Source organism: Microcaecilia unicolor, chromosome 2 (genome assembly GCF_901765095.1).
Source record: "Microcaecilia unicolor chromosome 2, aMicUni1.1, whole genome shotgun sequence".
NCBI classification, from domain to species: Eukaryota; Metazoa; Chordata; class Amphibia; order Gymnophiona; family Siphonopidae; genus Microcaecilia; species Microcaecilia unicolor.
The window spans coordinates 323,072,227-323,099,942 of record NC_044032.1 but is presented as its reverse complement, the minus strand read 5'-3'; the positions used below and the strand labels follow the sequence as shown (position 1 = coordinate 323,099,942).

Below are 27,716 nucleotides of genomic sequence, written 5' to 3'. Positions count from 1 at the left end.
CTGTTCACTGCCGTTGCCTTGACTTTCTTTCATCTCATGCTATTCTTGATCCACTTCAATCTGGCTTTTGCCCCCTTCATTAAACTGAAACAACGCTTGCTAAAGTCTCCAATGATCTGTTCCTAGCCAGATCCAAAGGTCTATCCTCATCCTTCTCGATCTGTCTGCTGCTTTTGACACTGTTGATCACAGCCTGCTCCTTGATACACTGTCTTCACTTGGATTTCAGGGCTCTGTTCTTTCCTGGTTTTTTTCTTATCTCTCCCAGCGTACCTTTAGTCTATACTCTAGTGGATCCTCTTCTACTTCTATCCCACTGTTAGTTGGTGTACCTCAGGGATCTGTCCTGGGACCTCTTCTCTTCTCCATCTATACTTCTTCCCTTGGTACTCTGATCTTTTCCCATGGTTTTCAGTATCATCTTTACGCTGATGACTCCCAGATCTACCTCTCCACACCAGAAATCTCAGCCGAAACCCAGGCCAAAGTATCAACCTGCCTGTCTGACATTGCTGCCTGGATGTCTCAGCGCCATCTGAAACTAAACATGACCAAGACTGAGCTTCTTATCTTTCCCCCTAAACCAACCTCTCCTCTTCCCTCATTCTCTATTTCTGTGGATAACACTCTCATCCTTCCTTTCTCATCAGCTCGTAACCTTGGGGTCATCTTCAACTCCTCCCTCTCCTTCTCTGCACATATTCAACAGACTGCTAAAACCTGTCGTTTCTTTCTCTATAATATCAGCAAAATTCGCCCTTTCCTTTCTGAGCACACTACCAGAACCCTCATCCATGCTCTTATCACCTCTCGCTTAGACTATTGCAACTTGCTTCTCACAGGTCTCCCACTTAGCCATCTCTTCAATCTGTTCAAAATTCTGCTGCACGACTAATATTCCGCTAGGGTAGTTATGCTCATATTTGCCCTCTCCTTAAGTCACTTCACTGGCTTCCTTTTTTTAATACTGTTTTTATTAACAAGAGTAACGGACAAACATTTCCAACCATCCATTATTCCTGCTCAACATCACATTTCTATCATTGGACAAATTACTACATTTTCAAGTGTATGGCCAATACGTACATTACTTTACATGGTTAACACAAAAATATTCACTGCCAGCTGGGTAGCCCCCCGATTTTCCTATATCAATCCTTCAAGTTCCATATCTTGTTGGGCTACATCCTTCACGATAGAACGGTGTTCCGCCCTCTCCTCCTGCGCCATACACACCTTCTCATATGCGTGTCCGTTCTCTCTTGATTTTCTATTTATTCCCCCCCCCTTTCCCTCTGAGGCTATGCTGCAGTTTCCCCCCCCCCCCCCCCCTCCCCGGCACCCCTGATCCTTTCATGATTTCCCTCTCTTAGGGGATCTGTACTAATCTTTGGAAGCTACGTTGCCAGATATAACGGCCTGGCGGCGGTGGCCTACTCCATTCATATTTGAATTGTCCTCCCCCCTCCTAACCCGCCATCTGTTTCATGCTTGTGTACCACTTAGTAAGAGGAGGAGGGTTTTTGTCTCTCCAGTGCTGTAAAATAACCTTCTTCGCCAGCACTAGTGCTAACAGGACATAGCGACATTGGTACAGGTTTAACCCTGGATACTCAAATCGGAATCTAATCCCATGAGTAATATTCTATAGTTCCACTCTATGGGCTGCTCTACCACCTCCTCCAAGTGCGCCATTACACCTCTCCCGAACCCCTGCAGGACCCCACACTCCACAAGGTGATGCTGTAAAGTGCCCTTGTGGTTCACACATTTCTCGCAGTCCTCTGATTCCCATAGCCCCATTGCTTTGCCCCTACTCCGTGTAATATATACCTGATGCAAGATCTTAAATTGAGTTTTATGGCAGCTCACATTAGGTGTTACTTTATAGGCTAAGTCAAAACATTGCTGTATTTCCTTACTCAAGACCTCCGTTCCTTCTATTTTACTCCACTGCCCCGCCAGGGCCTCCGAGAGTGTTGCCGGACTCCAGGTTTTTCTCAAATGATACCATCGAGATAGCTTATTGCTCCCAAACGGCACCTGCTTAAACACCACATCTAGTGCAGTAAAAATGGGAAGCTTACTATCTTTGCCTCTCAGCGACAGGACGTAATGTCTGATTTGCAAGTATGAGAAAAACAGTTTTTGTGGGACGTGCCAACGCTCCTGACATTCTGCAAATGATAAAGTCTGGGTTCCACCTGCCACCACCTGCCCTACATATTTACAACCTCTCTGTGTCCATTCCTTGATATGTGTGTTCCCCTCCCTGCTGGGAATCCCGGGTTGTCTTGAAATTCCAAAAATGGTGAGGGGCCTTCTGTATCTCCTACCCTGCGGCGCTACCACTCCCACGCCAACCGCAACGGCTTCACGAGAGGGCTGATCTTCACTTTAGAGCTCCTGACTTCCATGGCATTGAGCACTGTGCATGACTGTGTGGCACCCTCCCACACCTCCTGTGGCGCAAAAACATAGTGGCCCGTATACAGCTCGTGTATCCATCATAAGAGTGCCACAACATTGTAGAGCCTTAAATCTGGTAAGTTAGCTCCCCCTTCGCTACGTGCCCTTGTCAATTTATTATACCGTACCCGGGCTCTCTTACCTCCCCATATAAAGGACGATATGGTTCCCCTGTAGACCCCCTCATTCTTGCTATGCACCCACAAGGGCATCATTTGCAAGGCGTATAAGAGTTTTGGGAAAATCACCATCTAAACAAGCGCAATCTTGCCCAGCAGTGATACCGGTAAATCTTTCCACTGCCCACATAAGCGTTTAATCGCTTCCAGCTTGTCACTAACGTTCTTTTTATATATAGTCTGAAAATCTAGATGTAGAAACACACCCAAATATTTCATAGGGCCCTGCGTCCAGGTCAAAGGGAAGTCTGGGCAACTCTTGCTTGCACAGTTACTAGATAGTGCCATTGCGTCTGATTTGTCAAAGTTAATTCTTAAGCCTGAGAAAGTTCCAAACTGTCGGATAAGGTCAATAAAAAGAGGAATTCCCTTAGTTGCCTCTCCAAGAAATATTAACATATCATCGGCAAAAAGATTAATTTTGTATTCTGCTTTCCCCAGCTGGATTCCCTGTATTTCCCGGGCCTGCCTAATTTTGCTCGCTAGTGGTTCCAAAGCTAACACAAAAAGCATAAGTGATAGCGGGCACCCCTGCCTCGTGCCCCTCTCTAGCGCAAATGCAGGGGACAGTTCATTATTAATCATAATTTGCGCGGTGGGATTCTTATACAGGGCCCTTACCCCCTGCAAGAATTCTCCGAATATGCCAAATTGTGGCAGAACCCAAAAGAGATAGTCCCACAGAATCTTATCAAACGCTTTTTCCGTGTCCAGGATGACAATTATGTTATCACCCGGTTGTTTCCCTTTTGCCTGAATAGTGCTTAGGGCTCTAAGTATGTTAGTAGAGGCATATCGTCCTGGCACGAAACCAGTTTGATCAGGGTGCACCAGAACTGGCAGTACCTTTCCTAGGCGGGCTGCCATAATGCTGGCAAATAGTTTTATATCCTGATTCAGGAGAGATATGGGTCTGTATGATCCCAAAAGTTCTTTGTCCCGGCCCGGTTTGGGTAGTACTAATATGGATGCGTGAGTCAAGGCTCCAGTGGTTTGCCCCTCTACATAACGCATCGCAGACTTCACTAAAAGGACCTGCTAACTGCCCTCCCAAGATCTTATAAAATTCGGGCCCTAATCCATCAGGCCCCGGGGCCTTTGCTAATTTGAGCTTCTTTATTGCTATTTGGATTTTGGGTCCCGTAACACCCCCATTCAGGGCTGCTGTCTGCTCCTGTGTCAGGGAAGGTAACCCCAAACTCTGAAAGAACCTCTCCCGTTGGTGCCCATCACAGGACCCCCTTGTCATAAAGGGATTTGTAAAAGTCTGCAAACGCCCCTTGTATCTCTTCTGGCTTACTTACCACTGGCCCCTTTGAAGTTTTTATATGAGTTACCAAGTGTTTTGCCGCTCTATTATGCACCATGGCTGCCAGTAGGCTACCCGTTTTGTTCCCCCACCTATGAAGCTTATATTTATTTACCTGAATATCCCTCGCCCCCCTACTGTTCAGGATACTATTAATCTTGCTTTTCAACTCTCAAAATGTTTTCTGGAGGTCTGCATCCCCCCACGTCATCTTGGCCCTAGTGTCTTGTAACAACCTCAGGTGTTCTAACAGCTCTCCGTCTCTTTTTTTCCTAGTTCTCGCCGTATATTCTATGATTTTACCCCTCATTACTGCTTTCCCCGATTCCCAGAGCACTATAGGATTTTCTACTGAGGATGCATTATCTGTTAAATAGTGCTCCCATTCTTGCTGAATGAACTCCCTAAATTCTGCTTCCTGATATAAAGTAGGGTTCATTCTCCAACTGGCTTTTCCTTTGCCCCCACCTAGGTTACACTCCACCCATACCGTGATGTGATCCAAGACTACTTCCACCTCAATTTCTGCTGCCCGACACACCGTGAAGAGGTTCTGCGAGATTAGAATGTAATCCAGCCTTGCCCTGCATTTGTGCACATGGGAATAGAAAGTGTACTCCCTTTCATCCGGGTGAAGAGCTCTCCAGATATCCACCAAACCTACACCCCTGACCGCTTGCCCCTTAGGTCTTGGTTTGGACGGGTTGCAGTCGACTAGCGGATCCACTGTTATGTTAAAATCTCCCCCCACTATCAGTTTATATTCTGTCAATGGGGCCAGGGCCGCCAATAACTGCAAGTAGAATTTTTGGGAGTAAATATTCGGTGCATATACCAAACATAACGCTACCTTCTTCCCCTGTAATATACCTGCCCATATTACAAATCTGCCTTTGATGTCCTGCACCACTTTGTGACAGGTGCTGTCTAAACCCTTTTGCATAAGAATCGCTACTCCTCTCTGCCTGCTATTGAAGGACGAGAAGGCCAGTTCTCCCACCCAGCCCTGTTTTAGCTTGAGATGCTCTGATGTTGTCAGATGTGTTTCTTGCATTAACGGCACGCCCACTTTTAACTGTTTGCTATATTGCAAGACCCTTTTTCGTTTTATGGGAGAGTGTAATCCATCTGCATTAAGGGAAGCTACGCGCAAACTACCCATTGCCCTACACCACCGCCATGCATATGTGATATTGCAAGATCAAAAGAATCCAACAGGGTGACATCCCAGCAGTGTCTCCCCGTGGTGTTGACTCCACTTGTCTCCCCCACATTCTCCGAGCGCCCTTCCATGCATGCCACAGCCTCTTATTCTGCAGCCTCAGGATCCTCTTAGCCCCTGTATCTCCGCTGTTCTGCTTCGCTCTCCCCTGTCTCCCTTCCCTCCAACCCTCCGCCCCTCTCCCCTTCTGTTGTCTTGTCCCTCCCCTCCCCCCTGATCATCCCCTCTGCCCTTCCGCCTCCTCCCCTCATTCGCACTACCAATCACTCTTGCTTGCCCATGAATCCCCCATTCACATCTGCACAACTTCCAGACCCCTCTTCCCCCATCTCTTCCCCTTCCTTCTTTGATTGAGGCTCCTCCTCCCTCAACCATCTCCCAGAATGCCTGGCCTCCTCTACCCTCCCCTCGACTTACCCCCTATCCAGGAATAATGTATGTGAATGTAACATATTTAAAGTGAGATTAACGTGCATACAAAGGAAAGAAACTCCCCTCTCTGTTCAGAGTAATATAACTCCTTTTGCCCCAATCCATTTAACTGTGAAACATTAAAGTATGCATTTATATTATTTTACCACACTCCACTCCCGTACATGCAAGTCCTTCCCTTCTCTGCTCATCTGGCCAACAGCAGGACAATATGAATCTGGTCAGTTCACTCTTATCGGGTCCCAAGAGGAGGAAAAGTAAAGTAAACAGGGGTCCGCTCCAATCTCTGCTTTATAGAGCCGCAACTCAATCTTCATAAGTTCCAACACCAGTTTGCACCTATGCGGAGCGGCCCCTTGATTGCGATATTGTTCATTTACTATGCGCTGGCCCCTTGCTGTTCGTTTCAGAGGTTGTACACCTCTGCGTTTTTCCTGTCTGCTCAATTAGTCCAGCTCAGCCAACTTTTGGAGTCTTGGGGGGGGGGGGGGGGGTTCAGTACTTATCAATAACTGCTAAAATGCGCTGCCGCCCAAGTCCTGCGTGCTTCAAAGTTTGCCACCTCTCCGTCAGCGTGCTCTGGGCCCATTTATAACTTTTCCAGAAATGCCTGCAACTCCTCTACCTTTGTCAGGGTGACGGTTTGATTATTATGCGTGATCCTCACTTTAGCGGGATATTGTAGCGCAAACTTAGTGTTTTTCTCGAACAGCCTGGTACAGAACGATGTTAACAGCCGCCCCTGCTCCATTACTTTGAAGGAGAAGTCCTGGAACATTAGAATCCGCTTTCCGTTGTAATCCACCTTTCTCAGTTTCTTATACTGCTCAAGTATTTTTGCCTTAACGGCATAGTTCAGGTATCGAGCAATGACCACTTGGCTTTTCATTGTTTTCTCTCCGCTGCCCAATGCGGTGGATTCTTTCCACCTGTCCCTGGGCGAGATCTGGAGCCAGTGCCAATTGCCTCGGAATTTCTCTCTCTGCCATTTCTTTCAGTTCTGCCTCCGTGGTCGTTTCAGGGACACCCACAAAACTGATGTTGTTCCGTCTCCCTCTATTTTCCTGATCTTCCAGTCTGTCAGTCAGCGTACGCACTTGTACCTCCAGTTCTCCGATGCGTCCCGTCGCTGCCACCATCTGGTCTTTCTGTGAGGATATTCGGTCCTCTGCTGGTTGTATGCGGGCCGCATGGCTGGCCATACACTCTTTAATATCATCCATTCCTGCATGCAGCTTGGCGAGCTTATCATCTAGCAATTGGGACATATTTTTTAAGGATACCTGCACCATATCTTCCTGTTGAGACGTCACCAGATTCGAGTTGCGAAACTGTGGTGTTGGCGGGGTGTTCGGGTCTTGCGACGCCATTTTGTTTTTCGCTACGCTGTTTTTCTCCTTTCCCGAGCGCAGCACTTTTCTGGCATTCCGCACCTCTTTGCCTACGAAAACCTCGCGTTTCACTTTGTACCGCCTTTAGATCACTTGTCGGGTTTTTGGAGAGGAAATTACTATTTCATTGATGCCTGTAAATCTGGGTATTAAAGCAAGGGGTAGGGAGCCGAGCCAGCAGGCGTCCGCTCAGATCTTGCTCATCACGTGACCCCCACTTCACTGGCTTCCTATCCGTTTCCGCATACAGTTCAAACTCCTCTTATTGACCTATAAGTGCATTCACTCTGCAGCTCCTCAGTACCTCTCCACTCTCATCTCGCCCTACATTCCTCCCTGGGAACTCCGTTCACTGGGTAAATCTCTCTTATTTGCACCCGTCTCCTCCACTGCTAACTCCAGACTCTGTTCCTTTTATCTTGCTGCACCATATGCCTGGAATAGACTTCCTGAGCCGGTACGTCAAGCTCCATCTCTGGCCGTCTTCAAATCTAAGCTAAAAGCCCACCTTTTTGATGCTGCTTTTAACTCCTAACCCTTGTTCACTTGTTTAGAACCCTTATTTTATCATCCTCACTTTAATATTCCCTTATATCTTGTTTGTCCTGTTTATCTGTCCTAATTAGATTGTAAGCTCTGTCGAGCAGGGACTGTCTCTTCATGTTCAAGTGTACAGCGCTGCGTACATCTAGTAGCGCTATAGAAATGATTAGTAGTAGTAGTAGTAAACTATCCAGAACACAGCACTTCATTTAATTTTTTCTTTTAAGAAATTTGATAGTTTATTTCAGTATTATATTAAGCTGCACTGATTGCCGGTCGGTGCTAGAATCTATTTAAGCTTTCTTGTTTTCTTTATAAGGCTTTATATGGTCTGGTTCCATCTTATTTCTTTGATCACTTCAAGTTGGCAATAAGCACCAGGGATTGTAGGACAGGGTGTGATAATTTGTTCTGTTTTCCATCTCCTAAAGGTATTGAAAGGCTGAAAATGTTTGAGCCTTTGCTGTCTTTCCTGTCTTCGAGATTAGGAAAAGATATTTTAATTATAATTAGATCTTCTGGTTCTTATAATGAATGTTGTCGTAATATTAAAGCATTTTTATTTAGGAAGTATGTTCTAAGCTCAAAGTAAGCTATGAGGTTAGGGAAGACTGAGACATTTTTTGTGTTATCTGTTTTATTGTACTTCCTGGTTATAACCAGTGTTTTACTTTAACCACTCTGAACTGGGAGGCTAGAACAGATAATAAGTTCTATTGTTGTTATTATTATTGTTCCTAGACCTAAGGGCCCTGAACAAATTCCTGGCAAAACTTCAGAATGGTTTCTCTGGGCACCCTACTCCCCATGATTCAGTAACAAGATTGGCTATTCTCTCTGGATTTAAAGGACACCACATACATATACATGCAAGTCACAGGAAGTATCTCACTGATTTTGAGTAGGGAAATATCACTACCAGTACTGCATCCTGTTGTTTGGCCTCATGTCAGCTTAGCAGTAGTTGCACCATCTCTACACAGACTGGGAGTTCACATGTTTCCTAAACTAGACGATTAGCTGGTAAAGAGCTCATCAAAGGGATGCAAGAGTCCATACACAGAATTATTCAGGTACTGGAGCTATCAGGGTAAATTGGCCCAAGACCCATCTAAACCCTATGCAAAAATGAATTCATAGACACAACTGAGGCCAGAGCTTTTTTCCCCAGCCCAGCACGCATAAGCCTTGATTTCCGTGGTGCTACAGGTTCAAAGGAGCCAGCAGGTATTAGCTTGGAAAATGTTGAGATTGCTAGGCCACATGACCTCAACTGTCCATATCCACAATTCCGGGAATAACATGTATAGAATGTTTGTACGTTTGGGAAGCTTACCAGGTGCCCTTGGCCTGGATTGGCCACTGTCTTGGACAGGATGCTGGACCCTTGATGGACCCTTGGTCTTTTCCCAGTGTGGCATTACTTATGTACTTTTGTACATATCATGCCCATGGCACGCCTCCGTTTGAGGGTGGCCCAGTGGACACTAGCATCCAAGTGGTCTCAGGCCATGGGGAACCTAACAGATTTCATCACGGTCATTACTTCCCTCAGGAGGTCTGTCTTGGTGGCTCACTTGCAGCAATTTGGCCAAGGGACTAGTATTCCAAATTCCTCTGCCCCACAAGACACTAATGACTGATGCAACCAACCTAGGCCGGGGAGCTCATGTAGATGGGCTCTACACTCAGGGTATGTGGTCTGCTCAGGAGGGAAATCAACCTACTGGAGTTAAGGGCCATATAGAAGACTCTGAAGGCTTTCAGAAATCAACTTCTTTTTTTTTTTACTTTGTCTTTATTAACAGCAATACGAGGCAATGCTATGCAATATAGATCTAAACAGTACTTAATATTTCACTACATACATCGGCATTAGTAGTATATAACAGCACTATCCCCTTTTGAGTTGGTACAGCATCATCTCGAGTCGCATTTTTCTTTATATAACAAACTCCACACAACTCTCAAAACATTTGTAAACTGTCGTTTCTCTACTTAAGGCCCATACACGTATGTCTATTCTCTCATTCCCTCCATTCATACTCTCACACATACTTTCCCCTGAACCCCCTCCCCTTCCCCTTTACTTCTTCTAATTAAGCTCCATGTTTTTTATCTCCTCAAGGAGTTTGTGCCAGTAAGATGCATACTGTCTATTAATTAGCTTTGGGGAGCGATTGTAGATTGAATGCTCATATTGGGCAAGGTCTGTTATGCGCGTTACCCAGTCTGAGTATGGGACATCCACCTCTGAGATCCAGAATTGTAAAATGGTCTTTTTAACTGCTAGCACTGACATGTACAAAAATCTCCTCTGTGGATACGTCAACCCCTGTGTGATCAGATCTGTCTGGTCTCCTAGCAGCAGCGCCGAATATGACCACTCAATGGTCCTGTGCAACACTTTGTTGAGAATCTCGAACACCCTGTTCCACAGGGTCATTCCTGTGCATTCTAAAAATGAGTGTACAAAAGTACCCCTCCCTGAATGACACCTCTGGCACTGATCTGTGTCCCATAAGTCCATCTCTTTCCCTTTCGTGCATGTAATGTACGCTCTGTGGAGTAATTTATACTGAGACTCTTGCCAGTCTGCTGATTTTACCATATCATATAATGTGACATAAAGGAGATCAAATTGTGATTGAGAGTAGTGCGTGCCCAGTTCTGTGTTCCATCTTGAGGCATTACCAGTCAGTCCTTCCTGTGGTACAGTCTTTTTCACCACTCTGTACTAGTTTGATAGTCTATTCCCGACAGGTGGCATTCCTAACACCAGTTCATCCAGACCCCCGTATTTCCATGTCTCCCCGTATTGCACCCTTTTTTGTAGCCAGTAATGTCTGACTTGCACATAGTTTAACATTTGATTATTGGGAATCTGCCATTTCTCCCTAACTTGAGAGAACGACATAATGGTGTTTTCCCCTCCAATAAATATGTGGCCTATGGTGCTACATCCTTTCTTCGCCCACGTCTGAAATACTGACGGCCTCATGCCCGCCGGAAAATCCAACAAGCCAACCATTTTCCTAAAAGGGGAAGCATATGGGCTACGTGCCTGTTTGGTTTGCCACCAACTCTAGGCTGTGCGTAATGGCCTAAGAAATGTGAATTGCCAGTTCAGCTTCGTCCCTGCTCCGGGTGCCGTGTGTAACAGGTTTATAAATGTGTAAGGGGAACACCATCCCTCCCACCACGCTGTCGGTGTAAACTTCGACTGACCTATTATCCCTTCATATATTATGCGCAGTAATGCTGCTACGTTATATATTCTTAGATCTGGCAGGTTGAGCCCCCATGTTCCTTACTTTTAATCAATGTATTATAAGCTATGCGGGGTCTTTTTTGGCGCCATATAAATGAGCTCAATGTAGATTTGAATAACCGCTCATCCTTTCGTTTGATCCATATGGGCATGGTTTGTAGGGGGTATAATAGCTTCGGGAGCAATATCATCTTGGCCAGGGCCACCCTGCCCAAAAGGGACACTGGGAGGTCCTTCTATCTATTGCATGTTTGCTTTATTTTTTCTATTTGATCTAATATGTTCTTTTTATACATCACCTCCCTATTCGTTTTTAAATAAATCCCCAGATACCTCATTGGATGTGTGACTGGTGGTATGGGCAGTGTTGCAAATTCTAAGTGGTGCAGTTTGTCAGAGAGTGGAAGAAGCTCTGATTTAGTGCAGTTAACTCTCAGTCCTGATATAGCTCCAAATTCTTTAACTATATGCAAGGCTTTCTCTAAGTGTGCTGGTGCATTTGCCAGTTATAACAGTATATCATCTGCAAACAAATTTAGTCGAATCTCTTTTCCTCCTACTTGTAGCCCCTTAATCTGATTGCTATGGCGTATCTTAATTGCTAATGGTTCTATGGCCAGTAAAAATAACAAGGGTGACATAGGACACCCCCCTCTTAAGCGCAAAGCGCTCTGTCAAGTTGTTGTTCACTAAAAGGCGTGCCTGGGGCGCAGTGTACATTATCTGGATCCATTCTAGAAACCTACCCTGCAACCCATACTGCTCCATAACCCAAAACAGGTATTGCCAAGATATACTATCGAATGCCTTTTTCATGTCTAATCCTATAATAGCTTCTTTCCCCCCCCTCCCACTATAAACATGAATTGCAGCCATGGCTCTTGTGAGATTCATCGAGGCATATCTACCTGGTATGAAGCCCACTTGATCCTCATGGATCACACTCGGTAAGAAAGCATTCATTCTCTTAGCTAAGATGTTGGCTAATAATTTTACATCCTGATTGAGTAGGAATATGGGGCGATACGACCCCACCTGCTCTGGGTCTTTTCCAGGCTTGGGGAGCAGTATGATGTGCGCTAAATTTTGGTACAGGCCCCCTCTTTTCTGGGTCAAACTATTGAACATATTAACCAGTGGAGTGGTCACTACATCCGGGCCCGGGGCTTTTGTCAATTTAAAATTCTTTATTCCCTGTCTGACTTTGTTTACTGTGATGGGCATATTCATACTGTTTACCTGGTCCTGAGTAAACCTGGGGAGCACCATATCCCCAAAAAAGGCATCCTTTCGTTCAGGATCAAGTTCCCTCTCTCCATACAGTGTTCGGTAGTACTGAACAAACTGCTGTTGTATATGCTGCTCCCTATTGTATTTACGCCCCTCACTATCCGTGATAGATGTAATGATCTGTCTCTTTTTATATGGTCTTACCAAGTTTGCCATTATCTTCCCAGCCTTGCTGCCCCACTTGAATAGTTTAAATCTTTGATAGTAAACATCCCTTTCAGCTCTTCTTGTAAGCAGGTGATCAATTTGTGTTCGCAACTCTCCTAGCCGGTCTTTTAATGACTTATCTCTATATGTCACATGCTGTCTTCTAAGAATCTGGTATTCCTGTGATAATTTAAGTAAGTCTGCCTCTAGTCGTTTCTTCCTTGTTGCTGTGTAAGCTAAGATGTGCCCCCTCAATACTGCTTTGGACGCTTCCCACAGAGTGACAGCATCTACATCAGGTGTCTCATTATATGTCTGGTGTTCTAACCACTTCTCTCTTACATATGTGTGAAAGACTGTGTCATTGTAAAGTGCTGGAGAGAACTTCCACACCCTCTCCATTCCCTCCGCCGTGTACATTAAGGTTAGAGAGCTTGCCGAGTGGTCCGATAATATATTATCAAGTATGAGCACCTCTTTTGCTATGGAAAATAGGGAGTGCGATATAAGAAAGTAGTCCAGCCTTGAATATGCATTGTGTGGGTTGGAGTAAAAAGTGTAGTCAGCATCATGGGGGTGTAACAAAACGCCACACGTCCACTGTGCCCAGTTGATTCAGTACAAAGTTTACCCCTTTATTTTGCCATCCTCTACTTTTTGGTTTGGCGGGTTTACAGTCAATGGTAGGATCTGCGCACATGTTAAAATCTCCTCTTATCACTAGTTGGTATTCTGACTGTGTGCTCAGCCTAGCCACTACATCTGTAAAAAATTTATGGGAATATGTATCGGGACCATACACATTGCAGATTTCTGCCCCACAACTCTCCCAATACTATAAAGTATCTGCCTTCTTTGTCCATTATGATTCTATGTATGTGGAGAAGGATTTGCTTATGTATTAGAATGCCCACTCCTCTCTGTCTACTATTAAAGGCAGAGCTCACCACTTCGCCTACCCAGTCTCTCTTCAGCTTTGCATGTTCTGCATTGGACATGTGGGTTTCTTGTAAATAAGCTATATCCACCCTCTGTTTTTTTAACCATGATAATATTTTAGTTCGTTTAATCGGGGAGTGAATGCCATCCACATTAATAGAGATAAGTTTCAAATTAACCATAATCTACTACACATGCTGGCACGCACAGGTCATTCAGATCTTGAGCTCCGTAGGCTTCCCAGCTGAACCCACCGAGCTCTTGCTCACTCCACTCCTTGCCCCCTGTCGCAATTGCACACTCCCCTAAGCTCGACAATGTCTCTTCCCCCATACATCCCATGTCACACTCCCCCCCCCCTACTAGTCCCCCCCTCTACATACCCACTCACTTCTTGCTTACCCACACATATTCCCATCACTTCCCCGTTACCCTCTCCCCCTCCCTCCTTTTATACCCTTTCCCCCTGCTTATTCTCTCCTGTACCGTCCTCCACCTCCCCCCGACTCATGCAGCAAAAAGAAACATTACCCGCCCCGCTCCCTCTCAGCTTTGTAACCCACCCTTAATACCAAGGCTAAAAGGAAAAAACTCTCCCTCTCCTGTTAAGTCCTGCTTATCCATGGCTGAATAATGTCTAGTTCATTCATTCTGCTCATTTCCCTTCACCTCTCTGAACCGCTCTCTGTCCAGTCTCACCCTCAAGGACTTCGAGAAACCGTTTTCGGTGATTATACATGGTCTCATCAAGTCCAGCATTTCTATGGGTTGTATAGCACGTGCAAAAACGTGAAACCAAATGTGTGCCATCAGTCAGCTCTCTTCCTCGGTTCCTCTCTGTTAATCTTGTCCTCTGCCGCCTCCAAAAATGCCATGGTTTTCCCTTCATGCCAGACTCTCAATTTGACGAGAAAGGCGAGCGAAAATCTAATGCCTTTTTTATACAGAGATGTACACGCTGGCGCCATGGCTCTGCGTTGTTGCGCTACGGCCGTGGAATAGTCATTGAAGAGCAATATCTTCTGTCCCCCGTATTCCAACACCTCCTTCCTTGCTCAAAAGGCCTTCACTAGCGATTCTTTTCCCAGCCAGTTAACGCAATGCGCAATGGCTGTACGCGGCCTTGCCTCTCCTTCTCTCCGCACTCCGATCCGGTGTGCCCTATCACACTGCCAGACATCCGATCTCCCTTCTGTTCCCAACTGCTGTGGAAGCCAGGTGCTGAAAAATTGATACAGCTCTTGCTCCTGGACTGCCTCTGGAAAGCCGATCACCCCCAGGTTGTTGCGGCGGTTTCTGTTTTCCTGTTTATCTACATGCTCTCTCAGGGTTGCCGCTTCTTTCTGCAAGGCCACAATTTGGGATGCCATACCCTGCGCAGCGTCTTCTTGCGCGGACACCCTCTGCTCCACTTCATCCAATCGTTTCGCCTATGTATCAAATTTTTCGTTAATCTCATCGACCGCCGATTGTATTTTATTTAATCGATCTTCCAGCGCTGTTGCTACCGTTCTGGATATTTCTCTGGCCCATTCCCCTGCCTCCGTTGCTGTCGGTGGCTGGGTTTCCCGCTCCTCCGTCATATTTGGGATTGTTGTTGGCTTCGCGGTTTTTCCTTTCAGGCCTCCCTGGCTCTTCGTGGGCATACCCTCGGTCCCGCCGCTGTTTCTTTCGCTCTGCCGGTTCCCGTCAGCTTCCCAGGCATAGCGGGGTTCTGTCGACGATATTGGGGTGAAAATGTGCTGAATTATTGCTGGTATTTAGCTGAGTCTCAGCGGAGCTCCATCTTCCTGCTGCTGGTCAGGTTGCAGGCATCAGGTGACCCCCCCAGAAATCAACTTCTATATCAAATTGTTGTTCAAACAATCAGGTTGCAATGTATTATATCAACAAGCAGGGAGGCATGGGGTTGTACCTCCTGTGCAGTTTGTGGCAGTGGGTCAACTTTCATGGGATAGTTCTCAGTGCCACTTATCTGGCAGGGAAGAACAATTAGGTCATGCAGCCTCACGAGTAGTCACTGAACATGGACATAGCCCATGAGATCATCTGAGAGAGGGGCACCCCCTTGGTAGACCTCCACTCACTTGAAACGTAAAGTTCCCCAAGACTGTTCCAGATTGGGTTCATACAACAGATTAATCTTTGATGCTTTTCTCCTCAGTTGGTGAAAGGGCCTTCTATACACATATCCTCCAACACCTTTCATAGTGAAAATGCTCCTGAAACTCAAGCAAGATGGGGAGCCATGTTTCTCATTGTCCCATGTTGGCTGCCACAATATGGTTCCTAATGCTCCTGGAACTAGCTTGCCAGGATCTGTGGGGACAGAATTGCTTTTTGACTCTAATCCCTCAGAACGAGGAATCCCTCTTGCATCCCAACCTTCAATCCCTAACCCTCAAGACTTGAGATGGATTCCTTGCATCTTCCAGAGGGTGTTTTCCAGATTTTACTTGCTTCCAGAAGAGTTTCCACTAGAAGGCCATATGGTTTCAAGTGGAGGAAGTTTGCTGTCTGGTGTGAGGGTAAGGCCATAGATGCTTTCTCATGTCCATACAAAAATCACTTTAATACTTTAAACCTATTCTGTAAGGGTTCACTTTAGTGCAGTTGGAACTTATCACCATGTAGAGGGTAAGTCTGTCTCTGTGTTCAGCCTTTAGTTGTTTGCTTCATGAGGAGCTTCATGTTACTGAAACCTCCAAGCTCCCTTAGTGTCATTGGATTTCAACATTGTTCTCATCCAGTTGATGATAGCTCCCTTTGAGCCATTTGAGACCTGAAGGTCCTGTTTTTGGTAGTGGTCACTTCAGAACGCAGGGCTACTGTGCTCCAGGCTCTAGTAGCCACCTTACCCAAAATTTCATCACAATAGAGTAGTGTCAGAATTCTAGTATAACTAGTCAATTGGTTTGCCAACAGTTTTCCCAAGACTAAATCACATTGTATATTTTGGACCGCAAGAGAGCCTCGGTCTTTTATCTGGAGAGGCCTAAAGCCCCATAGACAGTCAACCCAGATTTTTTTTTTTATTGTTGTTTGTTTTGTTTTGATCCCAACAGGATGAGGGCTGCCTTCGGTAAACTCACCTCATCTAGTTGGCTAGTGGACTGCATCTCTGTCACTTATGCCCAAACTGGGCTGGTCTAGAGGGTCATGTCACAGCTCATAGTTAGAACCATGGCAGCATTGAAAACCCACCTGAGATAAGCCTCTTTAGAAGAGATTGTCAGGACTGCAGTCCACACATTCACATCTGATTACTGGTTTGGTCAGACACTCCTTCAGAATTTATTCAGGGTCTAGAATCCAAATCCAGCTCCACCTCCCTAGGCCCATTTGTTTCAGTTCTAGGCTATAGTATTACAACTATTGTTTATAGTTCCTATATTGTTAGGCCTTGCCTGTTGCAACTGTTACAGGATATAACTTTACCCTTTTCTTTTCAGACAGCTTGATAGCTAGGGTTTCTCATCAATCAGAATACTGCATCCTGCTTGTCCTTGGAAAAAGCAAAGTTAGTTACTTGGTCTTCAAGGATAGCAGGATGCTTAAAGAAAACAGCAGGGTAATCGATCTGCAAACTCCAAGATGGACACCAAACGAAGCAGATACGTATGTGGAAAACAATATTTAATTGATATGGATCAATAAAAAATTAACAATAAAAAATTAAAAAATTGATATGTTCCTTTTGCAGTAATCAGTCTTCACCTAGCTGAACTTGACAGTCTGCTTAGCATAGTTAACACCAAATAGTTTAGTGCACTGCTATATTTTATATATATATGTGTGTGTGAAAGAGAGGGGCTTCTGTTCAGCAGTCAGGTTTTCCCTTTTTGTTTTCTTTTTGATAATGAAGGTTTTCTCCTATAGGAAGGGAAGAGGGAATCCCTCACGATAGAAACCCACTCGCTATATTGTTCTAAGCAACAGAGTTTGATCTTCATTTTTATCTTTGTGGTGCATCTTTTTCTGATTGAACTATGATATATTTCTCTTTTTTTCTTTTTAAAAGAATTGCAGGGTCTTTTGAGCAGTACTTCCATCCCCAATGATGAGACTGTGCGCAAAGTGGAAAGGGGATCTCGTATAGTCACTATCGTGCCTCGAGACATAAAGCTCATTTTACAGGTCAGACCATCTACTTTGTTGACTCAGTTTAGCTCTGTGTGACTAGTCCATCCCCAGATCATGTTTTTATTATTCCTCACTGACATTTTTCAGCTCCTAGTGTCTTTTTGTAGAGTATTCTCTCTGAAAGGGAATTGGGGTAGGGAGGGATAAATGGCCTCCTATGGAGCAGATGGGGAGATGGAGAACTACAGAGTGACGTCATCGTATAAGATCCTGTGCAACCCTGAGCCAGCTGGTATTGGTCTCCTAGAACACGTTTTAGGGACTTGATTAGTCTTGGTCTCTGTGCTCTGGGAATGAACATTCTGAAGTTTCAGGTCCCCCTACCCTCTGTCCAGAGTTGTGCTTGTGCCTTAGTCCCCTCCCCCTGGTGCTGGGAGAGGTTTCTTGCGTGCTGCCCAGGAGGAGAATGTAACAACCAACCAACCCCCCCCCCCCCCAAAAAAAAAAAAAAAAAAAAAACAGTGCAAATCTCCGGACATTGTGGGCTCAGCTGCAGGCTTTCAGAAGGGCTGTGGGGAGGACTTGCTAAGTGGGTGAAAAGCACACACACTAGGCAGTGCTGTAAACTGCCACTCAGAGGTATGGAAACTCCTGCTAAAAAAAGAACACTGCAGTACCACTGGTGGTGCATGGCACCTTGTATCCCCTACAAGAGTCATTTGTCATGTGTGCATGTAATCTGGCCTCACTGTTTAATGCAAAGGTAGGGACGGCGGTTCCTGATGCACAGCTGGCCTTTGGGTGGCACTCCTCCAAGGATCCACATATTCGATTATGTTACATGTACATATATATATGTGTAACATTTTATTCTATTATAATGGTGTCATTTTAGTATTATGTTTTATTATCATGGTGTTAATGTGTTATCAGCCGAGTCTTTGATTTTGGTTTTTATACAATTTGCCTTTTTATTTAATGTGTCATATTGATGTTTTTATTATTGTTTTATTTATTTTGTAGCCCCTGATGCAGCCCTGTTGGGCGAAACACGGCCTGTGTCGGGCATGTTTTTTAGATGACATTCTTTCAATAAGGCTATATTTTAGATTTCCATCGATCTGCTTTGTTGTTTTCCATCTTGGAGTTTGCAGATCGGCTGCCTTGCTGTTGTCTTGCATCTTAACCAGACAGGATTTTGACATTCACGTAGTACAGAAACTGCTCTTATAGGTCTTAATACATTCATCCGGCAACATTTTGAGCAAGAAAAATCTGCTTAATATCTTTGGATTTATTGGCTGTTTTTGATCTTATTGATCACAATCTTTTGCTTGAAAGGCTATCAGAAATTGTTTAGCGGGAATCATATTGCAGTGGTTTCATTCTTCTTTTTCTGACAGTACTAGCAAAGTGCTGTGGTAGGGCTGTAGTTCCCAGGTCTGTGATCTCACTTTAGTGTCCCACAAGGGTCATTACTAGTGCTTATTATTTAACAATTTTTTATCCCCCCTATTTTGTATTTAATTCAATCTTTAGATCTTACATCTTACATATGTGGATGATATCCAGATCCTAGGTGTTTTGGACAGTGATAACCCACAGGAGCTAACAGATTTTAACTGCAAACTGAATATTATGTCCGACCTCGAGGCGATGTGAAGATTCAATATCCTCCTCGTCAGCACCGAGGAGCATCTGTGACTGGCATCGGGCGAAGACCGAGAAGCATTGGCATCGATCCCCTTGATGCATGGTGCTGGGAGCTCCAGGGCACCAAGGGATTCGGTCCCTGAGAGCATCAGTGCCAGGAGTACTGCTCCCCCTCCATTCAGGAGGTGCCAATGTTGGGGTCGCCACACAGTCAGGACCCAGGTACCTGTCCTCAACCCTGCCAGTTCAGCAGTCCTGTCTCTCTGAACCAGCACCCCAGCTTTTCCCGATGGCCTTTCTCGAGTGGCATCTGGGCCATGTTCCCTGAGCTCTTGGTGAGATTTTTACAACAGTGTAACATCACCACCTGGGGTGCTTGCACCAGCCATGCTACTTCCTGCTGCCCCACAAGGCCCTCGGTCTGCAGTGAGGTTTCCGATGCTGGTCTCACCAGCTGCATGTGTGGGCACCCCCTTGACATTCGTGGAGGAAGCTTCGTCGGAGTCGAGGTTGGAACCCACTCCTTGTCACCCCTCTCAGGCACATGGCTCCTCTGTCTTGGCTATCCCCATGAGGAGTTGCTCGCTAACACAGATGAGTGCTCATAGGAGTCTGAGGATCCGTGGTACTTCTTGGAGGAGGAGTCTTATGGCATTCCATCTGACCCTTCCCTTCCAGAGGAAGTCTCCACCAGAGTTTTTCCTTCCCAAGTTTTGTTAGTGAAATGGCGGCTGCCATTCATTTGGTAACAGAGGATGAGCCCAGGGCTGAGATGTTTGAGGTCCTAGAATATGAATCTCCTCCTAGTATGGCTTTGACAGTTCTTATTTATTTATTTATTTCATTTGTATCCCGCGCTTTCCCACATATTGCAGGCTCAATGCGGCTTACATAGTAAATACAATTACAAATTCTAGAGAAGAATATTACAAATTGTAGTAAACGCAGTAGTTGTAGGTTTGAGAAAATGTGAGTTGAATATAGATGCAAGCAAAGATTGGATAACAAAAGGAAAGAGATAGGGAAGGGTAAGGAATAGGAAGGATGGTAAGGAAAGATAGATGTAATTAAACTCTGGAATTCGTTGCCAGAGAACGTAGTAAAGCGGCTAGCTTAGTGGGTCCAAAAAAAGGAGTCCCCTTTGTCGGTCCCTGTCTTGCCCAAGAAGATACACCATGTATTGGATCCAAAGATCCCCAGGGTTTGACAAGCCTCAGTTGCCTTATCATTCTGTGGTGGCGGAATCCATGCTCAAAAGATTCAGGAGTTCTAGAGACTATGCTTCGGCGCTCCCTGGCAGAGAAGCTAGAGCCATGGACTCTTTGGGCAGAAGATGTATTGGGCCTCTGTGCTCATCTATCGTATACAATCATACCAGCTCTAAATGAACCTTTACTTGTAGAACTTGGTGTGTGCAGTATGTCTGATTTGGCAGATTCTCTCCCACAGGAGCAGGACAAACCATTTCGAAGGTCCATCAAGCCTAGCATCCTGTTTTCAACAGTGGCCAATCCATGTCACAAGTACCTGGCAAGATCCCAAAACAATACAATACATTTTCCGAGGACAAGCAGGCTGCTTGTTCTCACGACCGGGTGACGTCCGCGGCAGCCCCCACCAACTGGAAGAAGCTTCGCGGGCGGTCCGCATGCAGGGCACGCCCACCGCGCATGCGCGGCCGTCTTCTCGCCCGTGCGCGACCGTTCCCGCCAGTCCTTTCTTTTCCGCGCCTGGAGAGAGTCGTGCTGTTGCCGCTCTCTCTTCGTCAGCCCCGGAAACCGATCGCGTTCGTCGCGAATTTGTTTATTTTTCGTTTTATTTTGTTTCTGTTGCCGCGCGCTCCAGTTTTCTTTTCTTCAAAAAAAAAAAAAAAAAAGAGAGCACGCGCTTTATTTTCCCTCGTTTCTAGCGGGGGCGTCGCGTTGCGGCCTTGTGGCCAGCGCGGCTCGATTATTTTTCGAGGTGTGATTTACCGCCACCATCGACGACTTTAACTTCGCCGACGCGATTTTCCGTCGATGTCCTCGAAGGTCCCGAGTGGATTTAAGGAGTGTGGTCGGTGCGGCCGGCCTATCTCGCAGGACCGACACCCACGCTTGGTGCCTCCAGTGCCTTGGGCCGGAGCACAATATCAAGTCGTGTTCGCTGTGTCTTGGTCTCCGGAAATGGCTCAAGTTGCGAGGCAAGTTCTTCGGGACCGTCTTTTTGGAACTTGCGCCGGCCCCTCGACGTCGACCTCGACGGCATCGGTATCGACGGCCGGTTCTTCGGTACCGGTATCGAGGCCCGAGAAATCGGCACCGATGGCATCGACCCCAGGAGCACAGGTCCCGTCGGCCCGCCGGTCCTCCGGTGAGGGTAGGGGTGAGAGGCCGCGTGGGCAATCGGCCCCGGTCACCTCCCTCGGCCCATGGCCCTCGGGACCGAACCCAGCCAATCCATGGGAACATAGCCGCCCTCAAAGTGTCCGTACCGGACGGTCTGCCGGTCGGGGGGGAGGTTAAAATTTTTTCACCAAAGGTGGCCTCTCATAACCTCCGACCAGTGGGTTCTCCAAATAGTGCGGTGCGGATACGCCTTGAATTTGGCCTCCCTGCCACAAAATTGTCCTCCGGGAGCTCAATCCTTCAGCTCCCATCACAAGCAGGTACTTGCAGAGGAACACTCCGCCCTTCTCAGCGCCAATGCGGTCGAGCCCGTACCACCCGGGCAAGAAGGGCAGGGATTCTATTCAGGTACTTCCTTGTGGAAAAGAAAACAGGGGGGATGCGTCCCATCCTAGACCTGAGAGGCCTGAACAAATTCCTGGTCAAAGAAAAGTTCAGGATGCTTTCCTTGGGCACCCTTCTGCCAATGATTCAGAAAAATGATTGGCTATGTTCCCCCGATTTAAAGGACGCATACACTCACATCCCGATACTGCCAGCTCACAGACAGTATCTCAGATTCCGCCTGGGCGCACGGCACTTTCAGTATTGTGTGCTGCCCTTTGGGCTCGCCTGTGCCCCACGAGTGTTTACAAAGTGTCTCGTGGTGGTAGCGGCGTACCTACGCAAGCTGGGAGTGCACGTGTCCCATATCTCGACCCACTTGAGGGTCATGTCACGGCTCATAGTGTCAGAGCCATGGCAGCGTCGGTGGCCCACTTGAAGTCAGCCACTATTGAAGAGATTTGCAAGGCTGCGACGTGGTCATCTGTCCACACATTCACATCACATTACTGCCTCCCAGCAGGATACCCGACGCGACAGCGGTTCGGGCAGTCGGTGCTGCAGAATCTGTTTGGGGTGTAAATCCAACTCCACCCTCCAGACCCGCATTTATTCTGGTCAGGCTGGCACTCTCAGTTGTTCTTCGTAGGTCAATTTCCTGTTGTAGTCCTCCGCCTTGCGAGGTTCAATTGACCTGGGTTCTTGTTTGAGTGAGCCTGAGAGCTAGGGATACCCCAGTCGTGAGAACAAGCAGCCTGCTTGTTCCTCGGAGAAAGTGAATGATACATACCTGTAGCAGGTGTTCTCCGAGGACAGCAGGCTGATTGTTCTCACCTACCCTCCCTCCTCCCCTTTGGAGTTGTGTTTTCATCTTTTGCTTGTCATTCAACTGGCGGGAACGGTCGCGCACCGGGCTGGGAAGACGGCCGCGCATGCGCGGTGGGCGTGCCTGAGTGCGGACCGCCCGCGAAGCTTCTTCCGGTTGGTGGGGCTGCCGCGGACGTCACCCGGTCGTGAGAACAATCAGCCTGCTGTCCTCGGAGAACACCTGCTACAGGTATGTATCATTCACTTTTTATGCTGCTTACCCTAGAAACAAGCAATGGATTTTCCCCAAGTCCACTTAATAAAAGCTTATGGACTTTTTCTTTTAGGAAGCTATCCAAACTTTTTAAAACCCTACTAGCTAACTGCTTTTACCACATTCTCTGCCAACAAATTCCAGAGTTTAATTACACATTGAGTGAAGAAATATTTTCTCCGATTTGTTTTAAATTTACTACTTTGTAGCTTCATTGTGTGGCCCTAGTCCTAGTATTTTGGAAAGAGTTAACAAGAGATTCATGTCTACCTGTTCACTCCACTCATTATTTATAGACCTCTATCGTATCTTCCCTCAGCCATCTTTTCTCCAAGCTCTTTAGCCTTTTCTCATAGGGAAGTCATCCCATCCCCTTTATCATTTTTGTCGCCCTTCTCTGTACCTTTTCTAATTCCACTGTATCTTTCTTAAGATACGGTGACCAGAATTGTTACACAGTATTTGAGGTGCAGTCGCACCATGGAACGATACAAAGGCATTCTAACGTCTTCGGTTTTTTCCATTCCTTTCCTAATAATTCTGTTGGCCTTCTTAGCCGCTGCTGCACACTGAGCAGAGGGTTTCAGCGTGTCATCAACAATGACACCTAGATCCCTTTTCCTGGTCGATGAGTCCTAATGTGGACCTTGCATCACTTAACTATAGTTCAGGTTCCTCTTTCCCCACATATGCACTTTGCACTTGCTCACATTAAACGTCATCTGCCATTTGGATGCCCCAATCTCCCATTGTCGCAAGGTCCTCTTGTAGTTTTTCACGGTCTTCTTCCAGAGGAAGAGAAGAGTAGGACTAGCCTCGCAGCACTGTGAAGCTCTGGAGACAGTTGGCGCTCTAGCTGACTGAAAGGAGGATTTCCTGTCTGCAAAAAAGGAAGATTGGTGTGCCTGAAACAGGACTTCTGTCCATATTGCTGATGACCAGGCAATGCCATATCGAAGTAATGCCTTTCAGCTTATCCTCCAGCAACAACTGTGGCTTAGTTAGCCCCAGTTCTTTTGCACCAAGTTACTGAGATCTTATCCAAATAGTCACTTACCCCAAAAGGGCAGTTTAACTAGACGTAACTTTCACATTGCATCCACTGCCCAATATCACAACCAGATTTGCCAATGTTCCATGACAACCAAAGACATCCTGCGGGGCCGTAACCCATAACGTCATAAATAGCACCACCCAGTAAGCCAACCCCACTTCCAACTAGGCGTTATGGCATCCATCTTTTGTTGTAGACTACTGATGCTATGTAAGCCATGCTCTTGCCACAACAAGCTGCACACTGTCTCTTGAAAGCCCAAAGAGGCCACTTCACAAGCTTATTTCATTTATTTATTAGGATTATTTTCCGCCTTTTTGAAGGAATTTACTCAAGGCGGTGTACAGTAAGTATAGATCAAACATGAGCAATAGGCAATACAGCAGTAAAAATATTCAAATACAAGTACAAAGCATGGCATAGTATATAAGTACATAAGTAATGCCACCTGGGAAAAAGACCAAGGTCCATCGAGCCCAGCATCCTGTTCCACGACAGCGGCCAATCCAAGCCAGGGCACCTGTCGAGCTTCCCAATGTACAAACATTCTATACATGTTATTCCTGGAATTGTGGATTTTTCCCAAGTCCATTTAGTAACGTTATGGACTTGTTCTTTAGGAAACCGTCTAACCCTTTTAAACTCTGCTAAGCTAACCGCCTTCACCACGTTCTCCGTCAACGAATTCCAGAGTTTAATGATGTGTTGGGTGAAAAAAACTTTTTCTCCGATTTTGTTTTAAATTTATTTACACTGTAGTTTCATCGCATGCTTCCTAGTCCTAGTATTTTTGGAAAGCATGAACAGACGCTTCACATCCACCCTGTTCCACTCCACTCATATTTATATACATCTATCATGTTCTCCCCTCAGCCGTCTCTCTCTCAAGCTGAAAAGCCCTAGCCTCCTTAGTCTTTCTTCATAGGGAAGTCGGTCCATCCCCGCTATCATTTTAGTTCGCCCTTCACTGCACCTTTTCCAATTCTACTATATCGTTCTTGAGATGCAGCGACCAGAATTGAACACAATACTCAGGTGCGGGTCGCACCATGGAGCGATAACAATGGCATTATAACATCCTCACACCTTGTTTTCCATACCTTTCCTAATAATACCCAACATTCTATTCACTTTCCTAGCCGCAGCAGCACACTGAGCAGAAGGTTTCAGTGTATTATCGACGACGACGACACCCAGATCCCTTTCTTGGTCCGATAACTCCTAACGTTCTTTTTTCCCACATGCTCACCTTGCACTTGCTCACATTAAACATCATCTGCCATTTTAGCCGCCCAGTCTCCCAGTCTCGTAAGGTCCTTCTGTAATTTTTCACAGTCCTGCCGCGAGTTAACGACAAGTATACTACTTACAATGTCAACACAATACACCTAGAACATTTTAATTGATAGTGAAGGGTGTAGCGAAGATGGAAACATATAGATAGTAGGAGAATAAGAAGAGTTAGAAAGTAAGGTTACTAATTTAAAGAAGTTGCACATGAGGTCATAGAGACAGTATGTGCAGCCCGTGTTACTCCTTGTGTGTGTGAGTAAGACTAACAAGTTAATTACTTCCATTAAGGCCTGGTTGAAGAGCCGAGCTTTCATCTGCTTCCTGAAGTAGAGATAGTCTTGTATTAAGCAGAGCCTTCAGGCAGTGCATTCCAGAGTGTGGGGGCTACTCCAGACAAGGCTAGCGGATATAACATTGTGTAATATCTTTTGGGGAGGGTATGGTTATAGTCTTTAAGAGGACTTTGTGTCCTTGGCGGTGTTTAGAGGATCATCCTATTCTTCAGATACTCAGGGCAATTTCCTTTAAGGGCCTTGAAGATCAGACATAGAGTTTTAAATTAACCCTGTATTGTACTGTGTAGCCAATGAAGATTTTGCAAAAATGGTCCGTGATGTAGTCACGTCACTTGCAACCTTCTCTGAGTCTTGCTGCAGCATTCTGAATCAAGTGGAGCTGGTTCAGGCCATTTTGTAGTCAGACCGTTGTGTAGTGCATTGCAGTAATCCAGTCTTGATGTTTATCATGATATGTACAACTGGTATAAGATTTACCTCCTCAATGTAAGGAGAGAGGCAGCGTAGCTGTCTCAAGTAGTAAAAGCAGCTCTTGAAGGCTGCTTGGATTTGGGGAATCAGAGTAAGTGTTGAATCTAACTGTATTCCGAGGTTCCTGACTTGTGATTTGAGTGGGAGTTCATACTTCCAAAGGGATTTTGATGTTAGGGTCCCAGAGAAGCTTGATTTTACTTGGGTTCAGGCAAAGTTTGTTGTGTTTAGCCCATTCTTGAATTGATGTTAGTCAGGTAATCAGTTTATTCAAGGCTGTAAGTAAGTCAGGTTCAATGGTATGAGTTACTGCACATCATCTGTGTAGATGTAGAACTGAGTGTCCATTGACCAAATCGCTCAGCTAGTGGCTTGAGGTAGATATTGAACAAAATAGGTGACAGTATCGATCCTTGTGGTACCCCGCAGGTCATTGTCCATGGTGGTGCTAAGTTGCTGTCAAACATTATGGATTGTTGCCTGTCTGATAGGATCTGAACCAGGCAAGTGCTGTTCTATTGATACCTGTTTCTGTCAGTCATACTAGCATGATATCATGATCCACAGTGTCAAAAACTGCTGAGAAATCTAGCAGTACTAACAGGCGGAATCCCCTGTCTCGGTTTCTGTGAAGATCATCTAGTAGGGATATGAGGACAGTTTTTTGTTCCATAATCAAGTCCTGAATCCAGATTGACATGGATCTAGCCAGCTTTTCTCTCTTCTAGCCAATCATTAAGTTGAACACAGACTGTTTGTTCTATGAGTTACCCTAGAAATGGGATGTTGGATACTGGCCTGTAGCTTTCAAGGTTGTTTTTGTTTAGCAAAGGGTGAACCACTGCCCTTTTTTATTCTGTTGGTAGTTGCCCATTAGAAAGAGAGGTGTTCACAATTTTTGTGGCGCCTTCTATAAGGCCCATACTTGCCTGCTGCACTATCTTTGATGGGCAGGGTCGAGGGAGCAGGTAGTTGGTCAAAGGTCTCTTAGTATTTGTCAAGGCTCTCCTCTGTCTTTGTGTTAAAAGTGTCCCATCTGTGTCTGTTAGGAGAAGGGTGAGTTTGTACGTCCTGGTTAACTGGTTGGGTATGGGTGGGGTTTGTCTGTAAATCCTGGTGGAGACTTTCAATTTTTGTTGGCAAAGTATGCAGCAAAATCATTGCAGTTCAGTTTAGACTGGGCAGGCTGGTTCTGTTGTAGGGGTTGCAGTAGGCTGTTTACTATACTGCTACAACCTTCAGGATCAGTATACCATGAATTGAGTAGAACCTATCTAAGTATACCAATGGTATCACTGTGAACAGTATACTTTTCTTGCACAATTTCAAGAACCAAGTCTGATTTCCAAGGAACTATTCTCAAAAATGGTTTATTTATTGAGTGCTGGAATTTGAATCAGCAAGGTGTGTGGGTTTGGGTCATTATGAGGTCTTTTTCTCCCTATTTTTAATGACTCATATTTTTGAGAAATAGTTTCCTTGGAAATCAGACTTGGTTCCTGCAATTGTGCAAGAAAAGTATATTGTTCACATTGATACCATTGTTTACTATAGTGAACAACTGCTTGGTTTAATTGGCAGCCTGTGCAATGCATTGAGAGAAATACTGTTTTTGGTTGCTGTAAGGCTTGGCAGTACTTTGCCGTGTGCTTCTTACAGTTTAGCCTGTCTTCATCCAGGCGATATTTATGCCATCTCCTTCCAGTTTCCGTCCTTTGCGTTTAAGGATCCGAAGTTCTGGAGAAAACCAAGGTGAGCATTTGTGAGTGGGGCATAAAACCTTTTTAGTGGTGCTGTTTTCTCTAAGGTCATGGCTAAGCATGTATTCCAGATGTCAACCTGTTCTGACACTGTAGTTGTCTTTTCATCCACATGTGGATAG

At 45.7% G+C, this 27,716-nt stretch overlaps 1 protein-coding gene and 1 long non-coding RNA gene across 2 annotated transcripts in view; one reads left to right on the top strand and one right to left on the bottom strand.

The window, feature by feature from the left end:
* ELP1 (elongator complex protein 1) overlaps nt 1-27,716 on the top strand; it is a 1,128,708-nt gene that overhangs the window by 570,946 nt on the left and 530,046 nt on the right. Inside the window, 1 exon segment of the mRNA XM_030194341.1 lies at nt 17,214-17,329. Coding sequence (XP_030050201.1) covers nt 17,214-17,329 — 116 coding nt within the window.
* Nucleotides 8,992-15,276, bottom strand: LOC115463642. Its single transcript, XR_003941050.1, has 3 exons — nt 15,257-15,276; nt 14,591-14,593; nt 8,992-9,247 (listed from the first exon to the last, which is right to left on the bottom strand). It is a non-coding gene; the product is annotated as an uncharacterized LOC115463642 (long non-coding RNA).